The sequence below is a fragment of the Stegostoma tigrinum genome, chromosome 20 (genome assembly GCF_030684315.1).
Source record: "Stegostoma tigrinum isolate sSteTig4 chromosome 20, sSteTig4.hap1, whole genome shotgun sequence".
In the NCBI taxonomy this organism is placed as follows: Eukaryota; Metazoa; Chordata; class Chondrichthyes; order Orectolobiformes; family Stegostomatidae; genus Stegostoma; species Stegostoma tigrinum.
Genome location: NC_081373.1, coordinates 44,630,461 through 44,649,478, shown reverse-complemented (window position 1 = coordinate 44,649,478; position 19,018 = coordinate 44,630,461). Strand labels below are relative to the sequence as shown.

Genomic DNA, 19,018 nt, shown 5'->3' with positions numbered 1-19,018 from the left:
AGTGAATATAGTCCTGATTGAATCAATCTCTTTTCATACATCAGTCCTGCCATCCCAGAAATCTTTAAATTAATCTTGAAGTTACTTCTTTATCTAAGCAAATCTTTGCGAACCTTCCAGATCTTTTCCTGAGCTTTCTCATCATGCATGGATATATCTGATGTATTCAACCCATGAAATCCCTCATTTGCAATGGTGAGCAAGAATTTTAGACCTATTTTCTTGAATCCTCTCTTGCTTGATCTGTACAACAAAACTGCATAGGTTATTTGAACAGTTGTAATTTAGTAAGGGTGCAACTGGATGGCCAATCCGTAATGAGGTTTTTGCTAGCTATAATAAATATACTGCAGTGAATCAATCAATGTACCAAGTCACGCATCCTTGACTTTGGGTGAGTATAAGTTAAACTTGCTCCTTCTTTAATAACAAAGATTTTTCAGCTGTTGAAATAAGACATTGTTACTTGTTTACCAACAGTCAGGAATACAAGGATCCTGGATTTATGAGTGTTCAATTTAAGAATGTTCATACTTACAAATGAGATCCCATATTACTATTAATTTTAAAGATCTGACATGCAAATGTCCACTCATACTTAAGAATCATTTTTTACACTGTACCGCATTTTATTCCAACTCATATACAAATTAACTCACAAAATCATCCATGGCCTGGGGACTCCCTAGGGTGGCCTAACCTTCCAACTTTCTGGATGAGAATGCACTGGCTTTGTATCGCAGCTCAAGTAAGTACTTAAGCCATTTTTTTTAAAAAATGCAATCTTATAAATTTATTTCATCCTGAAAGAAGTTATATTCTACTCAAAAATAACAGCTTATTTTTGGTGTTCACTGCTGGGTTTACATATCTGTACAACTGTCTGCACCCAGATAAACTAATTCTGCTTAAGGGTGTGGAAACCTCCCTTTCTCTGACTTCTCTGTTGTCCAGTTGGTCTTTGATTAGTTTTCTAAGTATGTGCCACCAAGATCTTTGGTATCTTTTATAAATGGCCATCACACTGCTATAATACAGTGAGGTTGACTTCAAAAAGTTGTTTTATACAGCACAGCAACGCTTATGTTATCTCCCATAACAAAACAATCCTTTTATGGATATTGCAGCATTGAAAAATTGAATAAACATTTATTACAACTAACTATTATGCACAAACATTACATTCCTCAGGGACATAAGTGCCTGAGCTAACATTGAGCTATTATGTCACAACAGAGGAGCATGTTTCCAATAGGGTGTCGTGCTTCAACTGATCCGAGGTAAGATGGAAATTTGAGAGGCTTACACTTTCAGGAGATATGCTACAACTCAGCAATGATGCCATGAGCATTTTTCTGAAAAGTATTCTGCCGTTCTGACAGTGAGATACAACACAGCATGAAGATGGATGGTTTTTACTGATCACAGAATCATCACAGAATTCTGCTTTCCTTTCTCATGGAATAGATCATTTTGTAAGTGGCAAGAAACACAAATGATAAAAATAAAAATTACCCTCATAGTGAGTGGAAGCAGAATCTGGAATAGACTTAGAAAGATAAGTGGATAAATATTTCAAAAATGACATGTTATGGGATACAGCGAAGGGATAAATGATGGATAGTTCTCGGGGGAAAACTCTGTCAAAGAGCCAGCTCAGAGATGAGGGAAAGTGACTCCCAAAGTGCTATAAAATCCTATTCACGCAAACCGCACTGAATTGTTCCCAGAGGTGGTTCTTAGTAGTAATGATGGTACTTTCATTGAAAAGAGTTCCTTAGGCATTACTGGCTATTGCAGACTTTTTGGTGCAGCATTTTCAAGATTGGTGCATTGATGCATTACAAGTAGAAACTGACAAACAAAACACCTGACTACAGAATGAGGATTAGAATACATAAATGTCTCCAAGTGACAGAATTAAGATAAATGCATTTAAGGGGGATTACATTTAGTTAAGAAAATGCAGGACATAGATAAATTTGCCAGAGTCCTACTATACTATAGGGCTGCTCTCTCATTGAAAGAGAGAGAGAGAGGGATGACTGGTGGTGGTTTAACCTGAGGATCACTGTGCCTCAGGCAATGGGTGAGGTAGAGAAAGAAAGTGCTTCAGGGTAACCTCATCGGCGGTGGGAATCAAACCTTTGCCATTAGCATCATTCAACAGCCATCCAAGCAAACTGAACCCCACCCCCAGTAAGAGGATATCGTGAATAAGAATGGATGAAACAGGGTGAGAGGAAGCCATGCGGAATCTTACAATTGACAGAGACCAGTTAGGTCTGAGGGCCTGTTTCAGTGCTGTACATTCCAGGTAATTCTGTGGGGATTAAGGTTATGTTTTGTTTGGCTAAGTCTGCGTTACATTGTGTTCTGGAGGGTTTCTTGCCTTAAGACCTAACAGGTTTCCACACCATGTGTTACCAAACTCAACCTCATTAGTTACCTGTGGTGTCTCTCGCATCCACTCTCAATCCCATTTTACCAGGCAGCTTTCCCAAACATCGCCACTCAGTGGATATTCACCAAGACCTCAGCATTCCTTGCTCCACAGCTATCTTTAAAATCCCATTCTGATGAGGCCCTACTTGGTGAAAGATAGAGTCTGAAAATGTCAGACAAGGTAAAGATGGCATCGTGATTCTCCTGGAGGTCCTGGTGGGCAGAGTGGTCTATAAGAGTGCCATTTTCTTCCAGAGGATTGGCAAAGGAGGCCATACCATCAGACCATGCCATAAGGGGAGGCGATGGCCTAGTGGTATTATTGCTGGACTGCTAATCCAGAAACCCAGATAATGTTCTGGGGACCCAGGTTCAAATCCCCCAGGGCAGATAATAGAATTTGAATTCAATAAATATCTGGAATTAAGAGTCTAATGATGGCCATGAATCCATTGTTGATTGTTGGTAAAACCCATCTGGTTCACTAATGTCCTTTAGGGAAGGAAGCTACCATCCTTACCTGGTCTGGCCTACATGTGACTCCAGACCCACAGCAATGTGGTTAACTCTTAACTGCCCTCTGGGCAATTATGGATGGGCAATAAATGCTGCCTGGCCAGTGATGCCCTCATCATGTGAATGAATAAAAGATCCGCATCTCAGGCCACCACCCAGATCATTGCCATCTCCAGGTTGTGGAGGAATGGCCAGTAATGTAAAGAGAAAGTCAATGACAAATCCTCACCACCACAGTAAGTGCCACACTTTTCTCTCCGCCACCTCACATTCACTCCATCTCTGCAGTGCACCCAATCCCCACCATCTCTGTCACTCATACTCTTACATGCAGCCACTTCTCTTATTCACTGTAGATATGTCCCCACTCAACCTCCCACACTATTACTCCCATACGCCTCTGTGCTGTCTACTCACTCCCTCTGAACACCTCACCGTCTTTCCCTCACATGCATCAACACCAACAACCGTTCCACCTACTCTTATGTCACTCCTCCCCCCACCCCTTTCCTCATTCCAAGGGAGGAACGCCCATAACGGGACAGAAAGAGTCTGTATGGGTGAAGGAGGGCCCAAAATCCATGTCCTCATCCCCTAAAGGGGAGAATCCTGATCTTCACAGGAGAAGATCAAGACCACTCCTTTAGGAATACCAAATAAATAAGTACCACTCTTCAACCACTGCAGCTCCTACAGTAATCCTGCTGTCACTCTCATCACAACACTTCCAACCAGTGGGCATGACAACCTCTTTCTCTCTTCTGTCTATCAGGTTCCTCTAATTTTCCCCGGAAATCTGTAGAAAAACTGCCGTCCTCTCAGAGGATGAGAGTACAGAGGCCTCAGAGGAGACATCATCAGCAGGGCTGCCCCTGCACCCCCCACTAGCTCAGTCACCAGCAACTCAGGGAGACCCATAGACACAGTGTGAGGGTACACTAGCTGGTGATCACCTGACAGTGACAGCTCTGCAGCTGGCCAAGGGAGAAATGATCCAGGTCACTGGCCCTTGGAGGGCAGTCAGAGACCAGGCCCAGGCAGGAGGGGTGTAGTGCTGTCAGCGATCCTCATGCACATGGAGGGTCATGGAAGCAGGCAGCTATGTGGAGGCAATGGCTCTCATTACCCAGAACCTGCAGCAGTGCAGCAAGATTGGCAGTTACCATGGATACCAGGTCTAGCACCTTCAGGGACTGCACACACACACATACACACACACACCATTGCCCCTGCCTGTGGTCCTCAGGGCTGAAGGCATGGTGACAGGGCATGGGGAACGTTGAGCCCCATCCTTGTGCCATCCCTCCTCACAAAGAGGCAGGGGGCGATGCCAGGAGGCAGCCATTTGGAGATGGATGCACAAACAGGCCTCTTGGCAGTTTCCGCACAGGACACTCCAGAGGAGGCTGGGCCCTTTACCTCCACCCTGCCTGCTCCTTTCTGACTCGTGGAAGTTCAAGCTGAGGAGGGTCAGCTTTCCTCTGGCAAGAACACCCTGTGCATATCTGGCCCATCCATGTACACATGCCCTCTGGGCTTACCTTACCTTAACCTTTCAAGGGCAACTGGCTCCACTGCCAAGCAGGCTCCCTCCACCCCAGCTATGAAACTAGAGACTGCATTGAGACGTAGCATGAGGAAGAAAAAGAAGAAAACTTAACACGGGCACTTTGTTGGCACGGTTGAAAAAGACTCTCAGTTTATGTTTAATGTTCCTGTTGTTAACTTTCACATGGTAAAGAGTGTCTCTGTGGAGGTGATAAACACATCTTCAAACCATACTACAGCACTTCATGGTGACATGGATGGAGCTCTGTGTTGTGATGATACTGTACCAGCAGGGGGCATATTGGATACACATGGGCATTGGGTCATTTGTCTCTCCTTGTTCAACATCCTTCATGTTTGTCTCCCTCTGTGTGCAAAGTTGTAGATGTCAAAGAGTATCCAGCAGTGGCCATGAATGAAGTGTAACATACAGAGAGGATCAATGCTGGAGAATGGCCAGGGAGTAGGACGACTGTGTAGTGTACACTGCATTGGCCTGAGGCCAACGATCTTTCTGTTTTAAAGCCCTATAATCAGTGGTAACTCGAGTCTCTTACCCTGCCCACTCTGAGGCCATTTTCTTCCCCATTGCGCACTTTCTGGTCCAGCACGATGGAAGGTGACAGTGAGTGTCCCTCGGACGGTGGCTTCCAGCCTTAGCTTGAACGTGCCAATGAGCCCCAAACATCAACATCTCAAAAGGCTTCATGCTACCCCCAAGTTCCCACTTAACCTGTTGACTGCCCCTCCACCAGCCCCCGGATTATGAGGAGACCATGCTAAGTTTGGTCCTTCGCTGCCCCCTCTTGAGACCAGGGTGCTCCTCCCTGTGGATGATTCCTTTTTCCATTGTACCCTGCCCAGCCTCACTTTACTGTAGCTGGCACTTGTCGATCCAGCTGCCCCATTTCACAATGGTACTTTACCCTTGCCCAGAGCCTGTAGCCCCCAGTCCTGAAAACTTACCTGATGAGGCTCAGTTCCATGGTGACAGCATCCCACACAGTACCCTCCCCCTCCAACCTCCCCTCATTTTCTGTGGATGTATGTGATGGACCGACTATAGCCCACCCACTCAATCGAAAAGACCAGACAGCAGGATCTGCCCAAACCCCTACCCATGCCTATATCTCCGTTGTGTTAGCCTGATCTTCTGGGCTGACTACTGTGAGCCAATGAACTAACTGTGACCAAATCCCAGGACTGCAGAGGTAGAGACCTATTGATTGAGAACACCCATACTAGACACCTCACTGTGGCCAATTCCCTTGACCTGTATTAGAGGTTGCCTTCATCTTACCATAGGCAGGACACCCTGAGTGACTGGTACTACCATGGATTTCAGTGAGGACAACTTGACAAAGTGTTTGAGACATGGCTGCCCACTCATTATGCAAGTAGTTTATTTTCTATATAGGCTACTGGGCGCATAGAATGAGAGATTAATATAAGCACACTGCTGTACAGCAAGATGTATAGCCCCCTAGACTGAGGGCTGCAAGGTAACTGCCCATTTTTGTGACTGTGCTAATTGGCACATCAAAGCAGGGCAGTGATGCTATCAGCAAACATGTGAGTGCTGAGTGAGTGAGTGTTAACAGAGCACATGAGCAGGCCTGTGTTACAGCATGGTCCAGTCTGTGAGTTGGATGCCTGTCTGTATGCACTAAACATCCTCACTGCGGCTTTTCAGTACTAGTTACTGGTGTTTCACTGCAAGCCTGTGCTTCCAGAGTGCATTGCTGGGGAATAATAGGAGTGTCAGGATGGCTGTGATGAGTTGGAAGATGCTGAATGCCAATGTCTGGGGAAGAGGGGCTGCATGCACCAGGTGCGCATTGATCATACACTGGCCAATGGTTTGGTTGGAGGCAACATGAATGTTGTTCCAAGGCAAGTGGCAAACTGAATCTGCCGGGGAAAAGCTCCTGTTTCCTTGTCAAGGTTCCCTGGTATTGAGCTTATTTGGTGAGTTTAGTAAGATAGAAGTCAGGATATTGGTGAGGTGAGTGGAGGCATTAAAAAATGAGTTGAGCAATCAATAATGACGGGCATTTGGCGTCTCGCTGCTACCTAGTGAGAATTTCACCACGCCACTTATGAAAAGCTTGTGAAAGAGCGCCACAGTTTTGACATCATGCTGGGCCTTAGTTCTTGTCTGACTTTGCAACAGCCCACATCACTCAGAACCCAGAGGATTCTGCCCAATGTATGCTGCATTTGTGGCCGTGACCACCACTAGGCAGAGGAGTGTATGCCAGTGTGCAATACTAGAGTGTTTCTTTTGAACCCAATCCTTGTGGACTGTGACAAGTTTGCTGCACTGTGAGAGGCCAATACTCAGTGACACAGTCCATTAATCAGGTTAATGGAGAATGGATAGGGTTGAAACATCAAACATAAGAAGCATTCAGCACTGCCTGGTATAGTTGAATATAGCCTAAACTTTATCACAACTCTTTTGGCTAAATAGGCTACCCTTTGGCTGCTCTTACTTCAATTTTCTTCTCTTTGATTCGGTAGAGATAAAACAATTAAATGGTTGTTCTATTTTTGGACTATTTGAGAGATTTAATCCCCAACCAATCAGAACTAGGTAGAATGTACAGTAGGAGTTGTGTTTCATTCGTTTCATGAAGTGCTGGTGTCTGTAACTGCGCATGTATCAATGGCCATTTTTAATGATGGCACTCTATCTCCTGCATTGGAGACAACACCATTCCTGCCTGTCCCCTCACAATCGGTTCATTATTAATCCTGCAATGTCTCAATATCACCTTCCAAACTCTATTTTCTCACTGAGTCTCCGTAGGCAGATATTTTTCTGTATAGTTCACCCCCACAGCCCAGCTACTACGCAGGAACAGCAGGAAAGTTCTCGATAATAAATGCTGAATTATTCAATTTAGTACTGCCGAAATGTAAGCACGGTGCGTGACTAACACTGTGTTTTGGATTTGCTTCTGTACTTTGCATCATTCATTCTAAGTTTAGATTTCTCTGGTATCACAGCACTTGGTGGTTTCCTTTGTGAGTTTATACACATCCCATGCTATGAAACAGCTCTTAATTTAAAGGCGTATTTTGGATTTTGAAGTACGTGGATTTGCTAATAAATAGGTCCCATGTCTCAAGTCTTCAGCTCTCAAGCAATGCTTTCAACTGAGTCAAATATGTACAGAACAACAGTCAAAAGGTTGTGTGTTCATGTTACAACACCCCTAACTTGGTGGGAAATGCTGGCAGATTTTTGCTTTTAATTTGCACATGACTGCAACATTTAAAGGAGCAGGATCTATGGCTGATATTCCTGCCTCTGGAGACATCACCAATGATTCCTTGAATTTTTCATTGTTGCATGTAGCTTATTTGTTACACTATACAGTCACTTTAGAAATAGTTTAAATAGGTGCAACTTAGATCAAACAACACAAGTCATGCACTCCACCACCAGTGCAGCATGGTTGTAGCACATACCAGCTGTAAGCTATTCCACAACAAATCAACAAGGTCAAATTGACAACAGCTACCTCCCTTTAGCCCCTATCACTGAGAAAAAGAAATTCAGCAGTGCTTCACAAACACACACTCCCCATTGCCCTTCAAGTCACACACCATCCTGACTGAGACATATATTGCCTCCATTTCTTCATCATTTCTGGAACTCCCTACCAACCAGCATTGTGAGAGCACCATTGCCTCAGGGAAGGCAGAAGCTGAAACCAGGAATGGACAATAAATACGACCATGATGGAAATAGTGACAGCACAAAAACTAAAAATGCAATGCACCGTAATTTGTGGCCAGTTTGGAAGTACAACGGCTTCAGTCAAAACCAAGTCATGCCCCACTTACGTGGTTAGCAGAATCTGGAGTGGTATGTTTTCACTGTTAGTCAACTTGAATGGGCACAACCATCTAATTGAGAGCAGCGACCAGACCTCAAAAGCAGTGGGCCCAGTCAGATGGCTTGCCATTCAGCAGTACCTGTTCAAAGTGGCTATTGCTGAAGCTTTACGTGCACATGGACACCCTGGGAGAGAGCTCTGCATTGGTGGAGTAATCTCAAAGCCTAATGGGTCAAATTGTGGGAAGCAAGTGCTTAGAAATTAGGTCCCAATGGTCAAGGGGTGGTAGGGGAAAGAACTCTGATGTGGTAGTCAATCAGCACCAGCAGCATTGTTGATGTGAAGCCATCTGTTACAAAAGGATCATTCCATGGGCCAAGGGACATCCATAACAGAGAGCCTCCCTGGTTTCACCTGACAGGATGTCCACACAGTGACAGGTCTATCCACCATGGGCAAGATATCTTCACTAGCAGGGAGTGACCCTTAACTTGGCAAATCATGTTACAGACAAGATAACACGGTGATGAGAAGACATCAGGATCTTGTCTTGACATCGCCACCTGCTATTTTTCTAGATCTAAAAACCCTCAGCCCATCACCAATGGGCCAGGAAAATACAGCCTTTTGTTGTAGGTACCAATATGCTGGAGTTGGACACTTCAAAAACTTGCCGTGGAACTTTGAACAAGGCTTTAGTAGGAGCTGCTACCTATTCTCTAGTTTCACGTCAATCTGGTTCAAACCTGTGTTCAGACATTACTGACCTATTGTATGTAGAAAGGTTCTTCAGGTAGTTTCAAAGGTGTTTTTGCATAGTCTGTTCTTCAATATAAAAAACAATATAGCCTCCCAATCAGGGGAGGCAACGGCCTAGTGGTATTGTCGCTGGATTGTTAATCCTTGGAGCCAGATAATGTTCTAGGGATCTGGGTTCAAATCCCACCACAGCAGGTGATGGAATTTGAATTCAATAAATATCTGGAATTAACAGTCTAATGATGACTGTGAATCCATTGCCAATTGTTGGGGGAAAAACTCATCAGGTTCACTAATGTCCTTTAGAGAAGGAAACTGCCATCCTTACCTGGCCTGGCCTACATGTAACTCCAGACCCACAGCAATGTGGTTGACCCTTAGCTGCCCTCTGGGCAATAAATGCTGCCTAACCAGTGATGCCCTCATTCCCATGAATGAATTTTTTAAAAAAAATCAGTGATGCCTTACTTACTGTGCATAAAACACCCATGACCATTAGAATGCACTAAGTGTCTTTACACATGCATTATCCTTCAGAAAACACCAACTCTATCCAGCAGTGCAGATTTCCAATCAGCTTTTATGACCAAAGAGTTGCCAGCTGGAATCTGAAATTACCCATTGTGACATTTTACACATAGGGTGATGAAACAATTATAAAGATTTCTGTAATGCTGAGAGTAACATGCAACTTGATTTTCAAACAATTATTTGTCACAGAGCATTTTCTGGCTCTAGACTTATTCAGTCACTAGCAACAACCTAGATTTCTCAGAGACCAATTATGTACAGAAAAGAAAAAGCTTTGCCACAATTCACATCAATATTTAATTGAGAAGAATGATCAATTGTAATGAAGAGTTGTTGGATGGATTTACTAATCTGCTTCACTGAAATTTCAAGGTTTTATGTCTGAAAAAGGAATAAGATTTCTAGAAATGCATTGTTTTTTAAAGCCAGTTAGTAAAATGTGGTGTTGGTTCCTGATAAAGAGCGCTTAGTCGAGTAGATTGTCGTGGTATTCAATCACAACCATTCCTTCTTCATTGAATCAACATTCTAAAAGTCACTTGATACTCACATTGATCGTGCTTATGTCTAGAGTATTTGATAGACTGGTTGCTTTTGATCACATTTGATTACATTCATCCATTACCTTTCTATTATGCTTTAAACTGGCTCAGGATTCAATATTTAACCTTCACTGCAATTTTAAATATCATTTTCAAAGACAATCTACCTGAATTCACGGTCTAAATTTGATTCATTTGTGGTATTATTATTGGAAATGTAGACTGGCTCTTGCTCTCTATCTCAATTCATTTAGAGCTATTTCCTATGAGGTGACTGTTTTCCTATCTTCTGTCAATTTCTTTCTTTATATAGATTTCCTTCCACATATTCACAGTCAACTCCTGTGCCTTGCCATTGCATATGGTTTCACTACTCCCTCATATCTGTCACAGATAAGTGCATCTCTGATCACTTGCTTGTATCCCTCCACACACACACATCCCCTCCCCCCAGACAAAACATGCTTCAGGCTGACCAGCTTTTGAACTTTCATAAATTATGGCATTTTTATATCTCTAGACCTGCTCAATTACACCCTCATGTCTATTTTTAATGCTCCAGTCTCTATTAAACCATTAGTTTCTCTCACACCTTAGCTGGCATCAGGGTACAGCCACTGACTCTGATTCCTTAAGCTGAAGGTACACAGACTTGGATGGACATGACCAACAATTATTTCAGTTATTCGTTGCTGAATCTGGCTGGATCACAGAAACCACAAATAGTTCCTCCTTGACTCTGCCAAAATGCTCACTATTTCCAGACTCTATTCGAATTCAAGATATACCCTACTAGAAACTCTCTTTTTAAGCCTTCCCCACCCATCCTATCCCAGCCACGCTCACTTCCAAAAAGCTAAACAAGTTACTAAGCATCCTTTACTGCTTCACTGAACTCCCCTCCCTTCTTCCACTGGCCGCCGCCCCCACTTCTCCTCTGGCTCCCCAGTGACTACGCTCTCCTCCCCGACACACACTCTTTCCCCGCCCCCCCAATGAACCAACCCTTCCCCTCCCCCACTGAACCAACCCTTCCCCTCCCCCACTGAAAACCCCCTTCCCCTCTTCCACAGAACCAACTCCTCCCTTCCCCCACTGAAAGCCCCCTTCCCTTCGCCAACTGAACCGACTCTTCCCTTCCCCCACTGAAAGCCCCCTTCCCTTCTCCCACAGAACCAACTCTTCCCTTCCCCCACTGAAAGCCCCCTTCCCTTCTCCCACAGAACCGACTCTTCCCTTCCCCCACTGAAAACCCCCTTCCCTTCTCCCACAGAACCAACTCTTCCCTTCCCCCACTGAAAACCCCCTTCCCTTCTCCCACAGAACCAACTCTTCCCTTCCCCCACTGAAAGCCCCCTTCCTCCCCCCCCACAAAACCAACCCTTCCCTTCCCCCACTGAACCCCTCTCCCCCAATCCTAATAAATTGCCTATCATTCTCTCCGGACCCTTCATGATTTTTATAACTCCTTTCAAGTCTCTCTGTTTAGCCTTCCTCTCTCCAAAGAAAATCATCTGGACTTCTGCAGGTTTTATTTAACGTAGTGTCTCATTCCGGGAGGCATTGCTGTAAATCTCTCCTGCACTCTTTTCATTGTGTTCACATCCTGCTGACAGTGCTCACAACTGTACACAGTGCTCTTGCTGTGGTCAAACCTCTGTTGCTAAAGCAGCACAACCACCATGGCACTCTGACTGAGTTATACCAGCTGCACTCCTGCTCTAACAGGTCACAGTCCCTCCACTCCTCTCCACTCCACTCTCATAGCCCCTTCCTTCTACACTCACAGCCCCTCCCCTCAACTCTCATAGCCCCTCCCCTCCACTCTCATAGCCCCTCCCCTCCACCCTGAGAGCCCCTCCCCTCCACCCTCAGAGCCCCTCCCCTCCATTCCACTCTCACTGTCACAGCTCCTTTTCTCCATTCTCACAGCCCCTCCCCTCCAATGTCACAGCCCCTCCCCTCCAATGTCACAGCCCCGCCCCTCCAATGTCACAGCCCCTCCCCTCCAATGTCACAGCCCCTCCCCTCCAATGTCACAGCCCCTCCCCTCCAATGTCACAGCCCCTCCCCTCCAATGTCGCAGTCCCTCTACCCAACTCTCTCTGTTCCCACTGAGGCTTCATGACAATCTTCAATCTTCAATGTGAAGTACTACTAGGTAATGGTTTGGAAAATACTGCATAAAACTGCTGCTCACTCAACCTCTCTTTCCAGTCCTTACATTCACTGATTTTGTTGATGATCATAAAAAGAGAAAAAACTGAAAGTACTCAGCAGGTCTGGTAGCAGCTGTAGAGTTAATGTTTCTGTTCAGTGATCTTTTATCAGAACAATTAATGGCTTCCTCCGCAGGTACTGTCTCCTGCTCCTTCGAATCTGCCAGCATCATTGCTTTCCTCAAAATTGCACCTTTGATTCCCTTGTCCTTGCAAGTTGCCATCTAACCTCCCTTCTCTCTCCAAGGACCTTGAGTGTGCTGTCATCTCTCACATTGAGGCACAAATTCCCTGTAATTCCCTGTGTGAATGTTTCCGGTCAAGTTTCAGCCCCTGTCACAATACCACACTGCTTTTGTTAACATTGCAAAAGGCATACAATTTGACTGGACCAGTGATAAACTATTCATTCTCATCCTTCTAGGTCTATATGCCTTACATGGCCTTGTCATGCTTCCCTATTGTCCAGGTTCATATCTATATCTGTACCCATATCTATCTTGTCTTTGCCAGAAGAGCTCCCCTGCAGTGGTTTCATTCCTGCCCCGTTAACTCTAGGATCCATCCCTGGCTTCCTCCTCTTTCTCATCTCCAAGTTGCCTTATAACAGCATCACCTGAAAACCCAACATTTTGTTCACTGATGACATTCAGCTGTACATCACCACCACCTCTTTCGATCCCCCATCTGTCTCCACCAAACTGCTTCTCTGACATTCAATATCCAGTGAACAGAAATTTCCTCTAGCTAAATATTGGAGCTTCCATCTTCACTGCAAATTCTTTTCTCTAGGTATCAACTGTATCTCTCTTACTGACAGGCCTCTGAGGCTAAAGCAAATAATTCACAATCTTGGTGTTATATTTGACTGCAAGGTGGGCTTCCAAACATATATTCATCTTGCACTTTCAAAACATTGCCCAGCACCACTCCTGCCTTGGCTCATTTACTGCTGAATGTTTCATCCATGTCTTTGTTATCTATAGATTAGAGTATTCCAAAGTTCTCCGGGTTGACTCCCCATTTTCTCCCTGACATTAGTTTGAGCTTATCCATTAGTTTTTTACCCACATTCTGACATGCATCAAGTACTGTTAATCACCATGACTGGCTTTGGTCCCAGGTCTGGAAAAGTTTTGATTTTATGTGTGTAGTGGCAATATCCCTAGACGAGTAATTATGAACCTCAGACTAATGTTTTAGGGACCCTCTTGTGGGACAGTGGTAGTGGCCCTACTCCTGGACCCAGAGGCCTGAGCTCATGTCCCAACTGCTCCAGAGGTGTGTAATAACATCTCTGAATAGGTCAATTAGAAAAATAGATTGAATAATCATAGAATCCCTACCATATGGAAGCAGGCCATTTGGCCTATTGAGTCCACACTGATCTTCTGAACAGCATCCCACCCAGACACAGCCTCCTTACCCTATCCCCGTAACACTGCACCTAGCCTGTGCATCCCTGAACGTTGTCGGCTATTTAGCATGGCCAATCCACCTAACTTGCACACCTTTGGACTGTGGGAGGAAACTGGAGCACCCGGAGGAAACTTATGCAGACACGAGGAGAATGTGCAAACTCCACACAGACGGTTGCCTGGAGGTGGAATCGAACCTGGATCCCTGGTGCTGTGAGGCTGCAGTGCTAACCACTGAGCCACCAAAAAAAATCACATCCTTATTTCCAAATCCCTGCATGGTTTCACCCATTCCCTTTCTCTTTCATCTCCTTCAACTCCACTACCCTCCGATACTTCTGTAATTTTCTAATTCTCAGCTCTTAAAAATTTCCAGTTGTAATTATCCATAATTGCAATAGTGTTAGAATTAATGCTAGGCTTAAGGTCTGCAACTTCCTCCTTAAAGCCCCCACCTAATCAGGTTTCTTTCCACTTTCTTTCAAACCTACCTCTTTACCCTTATGAAAGGCAAAATCTGCTCAGAGGCATGTTTCTTCCTTTACTTTCCAATCAACCCATTCAAAGATGTTATTACACACATTTGGAGCAGGTGGAACTTGAACCCTGGCCTCCTGGTACAGAGGTAGGACATTACTACTGTGACAGTTTCTAACCGATCTGTTCACAAATGTTAATACACATCTCTTGAACTGGTGAGGCTTGAACCTGGGTCTCCTGGCTGAGAGGTAGGGGCACCACCACTGTGCCACAACAGCCCTCAGTGGCAGACTTTATTTATTTTTCTTTTATGAAATGATACATTTGCATTTAATTTTAATCCTATATGCACCGTATGGATTTTATCCCAGTGAGTGTTTGCCATCCAGCCTCTTGGCATTCACGTGAGCCTGGTATTTATTTGCAACTGGTAGAATTATCAAGAAAGTTATCAACAGAGCATGGTGGTGGAGGCTTGCTTTTCAGACTGGAGGCCTGTGACCAGTAGTGTGCCACAAGGATCTGTGCTGGGTCCACCGCTTTTCATCACTTAGACAAATGACTTGGATATGAACGTATGAGGTACAGTTAATAAGTTTGCAGATGACACTAAAATTGGAGGTATGGTGGACAGCGAAGATGGTTACCACAGAGCACAATGGGATCTTGATCAGATGGGGCCATGGGCTGACGAGTGTCAGATAGAGTTTAATTTAGGAAAATGTGAGGTGCTGCATTTTGGAAGGCAATTCAGGGCAGGACTTATACACTTAATGGTAAGGTCCTGGGGAATGTTGCTGAACAAAGAGACCTTGGAGTGCAGGTTCATAGTTCCTCGAAAGTGGAGTTTCAGGTGAGGAAGGTGTTTGTCATGCTTTCCTTTATCACTTAGTGCATTGAGTATAGGTGGGAGGTCATGTTGTGGCTGTACAGCACGTTGGTTCGGCCACTTTTGAAATACTGTGTGCAATTCTGGTCTCCCTGCTATCGGAAGGATGTTGTGAAATGTGAATGAGTTCAGAAAAGATTGACAAGGATATTGAATAAGCTGGGGCTATTCTCTCTGGACCGTTGGAGGCTGAGGGGTGACATTACAGAGGTTTCTAAAATCATGAGGGGCATGGATAGGGTAAGTAGACAAGGTCTTTTCCCCGGGGTTGGGGAGTCCAAAAGTAGAGGGGCATAGGTTTAAGGTGAGAGGGGTAAGATTTAAAAGAGAGCTAAGGGGCAACTTCTTCATGCAGAGGGTGGTGCATGTTCCTCTGCCAGAGGAAGTGATGGAGGCTGGTACAATTACAACTTTTAAAAGACATCTGGATGGGTATGTGAATAAGAAGGGTTCAGAGGGAAATGGGCCAAATGCTGGCAAATAGGACTGGATTTGTCTAGGATATCTGGATGACATGGATGAGTTGGACTGTTCCCATGCTGTGCATCTCTATGATTCTATGACTGTAATTGTATAGTAAATGGTAAACGATGCCATAAGTAACTATAAGTAGGAAATGGCCTGTGCCTCTCCAGCAAATCTCTCAACAACTTGTTCAGAGATATTATTACACAGCACTGGAACAGGTGGAACTGAACCCAGGCCTCCTGACTCAGAGGTAGAGATGCTACAGATGTGCCACAAGAGCGCCCCCAGTGGCAGATTTGACAGAATGTGAAACATCTTAGAGCCTTTTACTACACTCAAGGCACTATATCAATGCAAGTTGTTGTAGACTCAATTGTGTACATGGAATTAAGAGGAGCCTGCAAAGATCCTTTTGTTTTGTGGTGGCACTCCTACTGATAGACATTTTTCTTAACTCTCAGTGGAATAGCAAGTGATTGCATTGAACAATCACCAATTACCATATCTTTTCTGTTGCAGGTACTTGGGAATAACCAGACCATTGACATATCCAGTCAGACAGAATGGGAAAGGCATGGCTAAAATGATCCTGTGTGTGTGGCTTCTGGCTGCATCCATCACACTGCCACCTCTGTTTGGCTGGGCCAAGAATATCAATGATGGCAAGGTCTGCCTGATCAGCCAAGACTTTGGTTATACCATTTACTCCACAGCAGTGGCATTCTATATCCCAATGTCAGTCATGCTGCTTATGTACCATCAGATCTTCAAGACTGCCAAGAAGAGTGCTGCTAAACATACATTTGCAGGATTCCCTCGGCCAGGTGACAAACGCATGAGTGAGGCCGCAAAAATAGGAGGGAAACCACGCAAAGAATCCGAGGAGTGTGCCCACTTTGCTCGACTTCTGAAAAACGACAGGAAGAACATGTCAATCTTCAAAAGGGAGCAGAAAGCTGCAACGACCCTTGGCATTGTGGTCGGGGCATTCACTGTGTGCTGGCTACCGTTTTTCATACTGTCCACTGCAAGGCCTTTCATCTGTGGCACCGAGTGCAGCTGTATACCCCTTTGGTTGGAGAGAACGATCATGTGGTTCGGATACACAAATTCTCTGCTGAACCCATTCATTTATGCATTATTCAACAGAGACTTGCGGACAACTTATCACAATCTGTTGAGGTGCAGGTACAGGAATATCAATCGTAAACTTTCAGCTGCGGGCATGCACGAAGCTCTAAAGCTGGCAGAGAGGCCAGAACTGGTACTGTAAGAAGGACAAGGTACTTTGAAACAGAAATACCTCAGGGAGAGAAAAATTCTCTTTAAGTCTGTGAACTGTTGTTGCTGGGTCTTGGCTCATTAGAAACTGCTTCATTCATCAGGTGTCTTTCATGCAGCAAAGTGAATCCCTGAGATGGGCTGGTTCTAAAGATATCATAAGGTGGGAGTACAATAGGCTCAGCCTTTTTAGTGGGCATCATGTGATGAAGTACTCAGTTTCCCACTGGACTCTTCATTAGCCCAATCAACCTGGGATCTTATGAGATCACTAGACCCAGGCTGCAATGGTGAAGTACCAATGGGTGGGATAAGTTCTGCCACTATTCAAAGTAGAATGGCCTAACCAGTGTTTTAACTGCATAATGCTCCCCCTGAGAGCATGCACCCACTTCTCCCTGATGGATGAGTGTCTGCCCCTCCCTTCTACTTGCCACCCATTGCAACCAGGTATGGTCTGCAGACCACTCTCTCCGTGACTCCCTTGTTCGCTCCACACTGCCCTCCAACCCCACCATACCCGGCACCTTCCCCTGCAACCGCAGGAAATGCTACACTTGTCCCCACACCTCCTCCCTCACCCCCATCCCAGGCCCCAAGATGACATTCCACATTAAGCAGAGGTTCACCTGCACATCTGCCAATGTGGTATACTGCATCCACTGTACCCGGTGCGGCTTCCTCTACATTGGGGAAACCAAGCGGAGGCTTGGGGACCGCTTTGCAGAACACCTCCGCTCAGTTCGTAACAAACAACTGCACCTCCCAGTCGCAAACCATTTCCACTCCCCCTCCCATTCTCTTGATGACATGTCCATCATGGGCCTCCTGCACTGCCACAATGATGCCACCCGAAGGTTGCAGGAACAGCAACTCATATTCCGCCTGGGAACCCTGCAGCCATATGGTATCAATGTGGACTTCACCAGTTTCAAAATCTCCCCTTCCCCCACTGCATCCCTAAACCAGCCCAGTTCATCCCCTCCCCCCACTGCACCACACAACCAGCCCAGCTCTTCCCCCCCACCCACTGCATCCCAAAACCAGTCCAACCTGTCTCTGCCTCCCTAACCGGTTCTTCCTCTCACCCATCCCTTCCTCCCACCCCAAGCCGCACCCCCAGCTACCTACTAACCTCATCCCACCTCCTTGACCTGTCCGTCTTCCCTGGACTGACCTATCCCCTCCCTACCTCCCCACCTACACCCTCTCCACCTATCTTCTTTACTCTCCATCTTCGGTCCGCCTCCCCCTCTCTCCCTATTTATTCCAGTTCCCTCCCCCCATCCCCCTCTCTGATGAAGGGTCTAGGCCCGAAACGTCAGCTTTTGTGCTCCTGAGATGCTGCTTGGCCTGCTGTGTTCATCCAGCCTCACATTTTATTATCATGGTCTGCAGACCAGTTGTCATGCTTTATTTTCTTCTCAATCAGCGAGCATCTCCAAACACCAAAACAAGTTGGTTCGTGCCTCTGATCTCTCCCATTGCTGTCCCACCCAAAGAAGCCAGTCCCTTCAAAATCAATGTCACAGTGAGGTGAGTAAGCCGTCAAAATTAGCCCCACCTTTTCAGGACTGTTACTTCTGTATCACAGCTCTCTTCCCCTCGCCCCACCCCCCGCCCCAACATATTTTGGAGAATAGCCTGTGTCGAGCATTGCAACTTCCCAACTTCTGGAGTCATTATTAACAACTTTGATTGTATATTAGAAGAGGTAATGATTAAAAGAAGAACCAGCATTTATGTAGTGCCTGTCACAACCTCAGGACTTCCCAATGTGCTTTATAGCAAATTAAGTACATTTTAAAAGTGTATCCATTGTTAAATTGATGAAATTGCAGCAGCTAATTTATACACAGCAAACTCTCATCATAATAATAACTGGAGAATGTGTTTTAGGTGCTGGTTGAGGAGTAAATACTTAACAAGGAAAGAATCCTCTGAGCTTCTTCATAATGGTGACATGGATCTTTTATGTTTACCTGGGAAGGCAGATGGGCTGTTAGTTTTACATTTCTGTTTGAAAAGTGGAATTCACCAACAGTGCAGCGCACATTCAGTAAAACCATGAGTT

At 45.2% G+C, this 19,018-nt stretch overlaps 1 protein-coding gene across 1 annotated transcript in view; it reads left to right on the top strand.

Annotated features, from left to right (window-relative positions):
• LOC125461873 (5-hydroxytryptamine receptor 7) overlaps positions 1–17,530 on the top strand; it is a 48,331-nt gene extending 30,801 nt beyond the window's left edge. Inside the window, exon 2 of the mRNA XM_048551170.2 lies at positions 16,183–17,530. Coding sequence (XP_048407127.1) covers positions 16,183–16,936 — 754 coding nt within the window. The 3' untranslated portion in view covers positions 16,937–17,530. The remainder of the gene's footprint in view (positions 1–16,182) is intronic.
• The last annotated feature ends 1,488 nt before the right edge of the window (positions 17,531–19,018 follow it).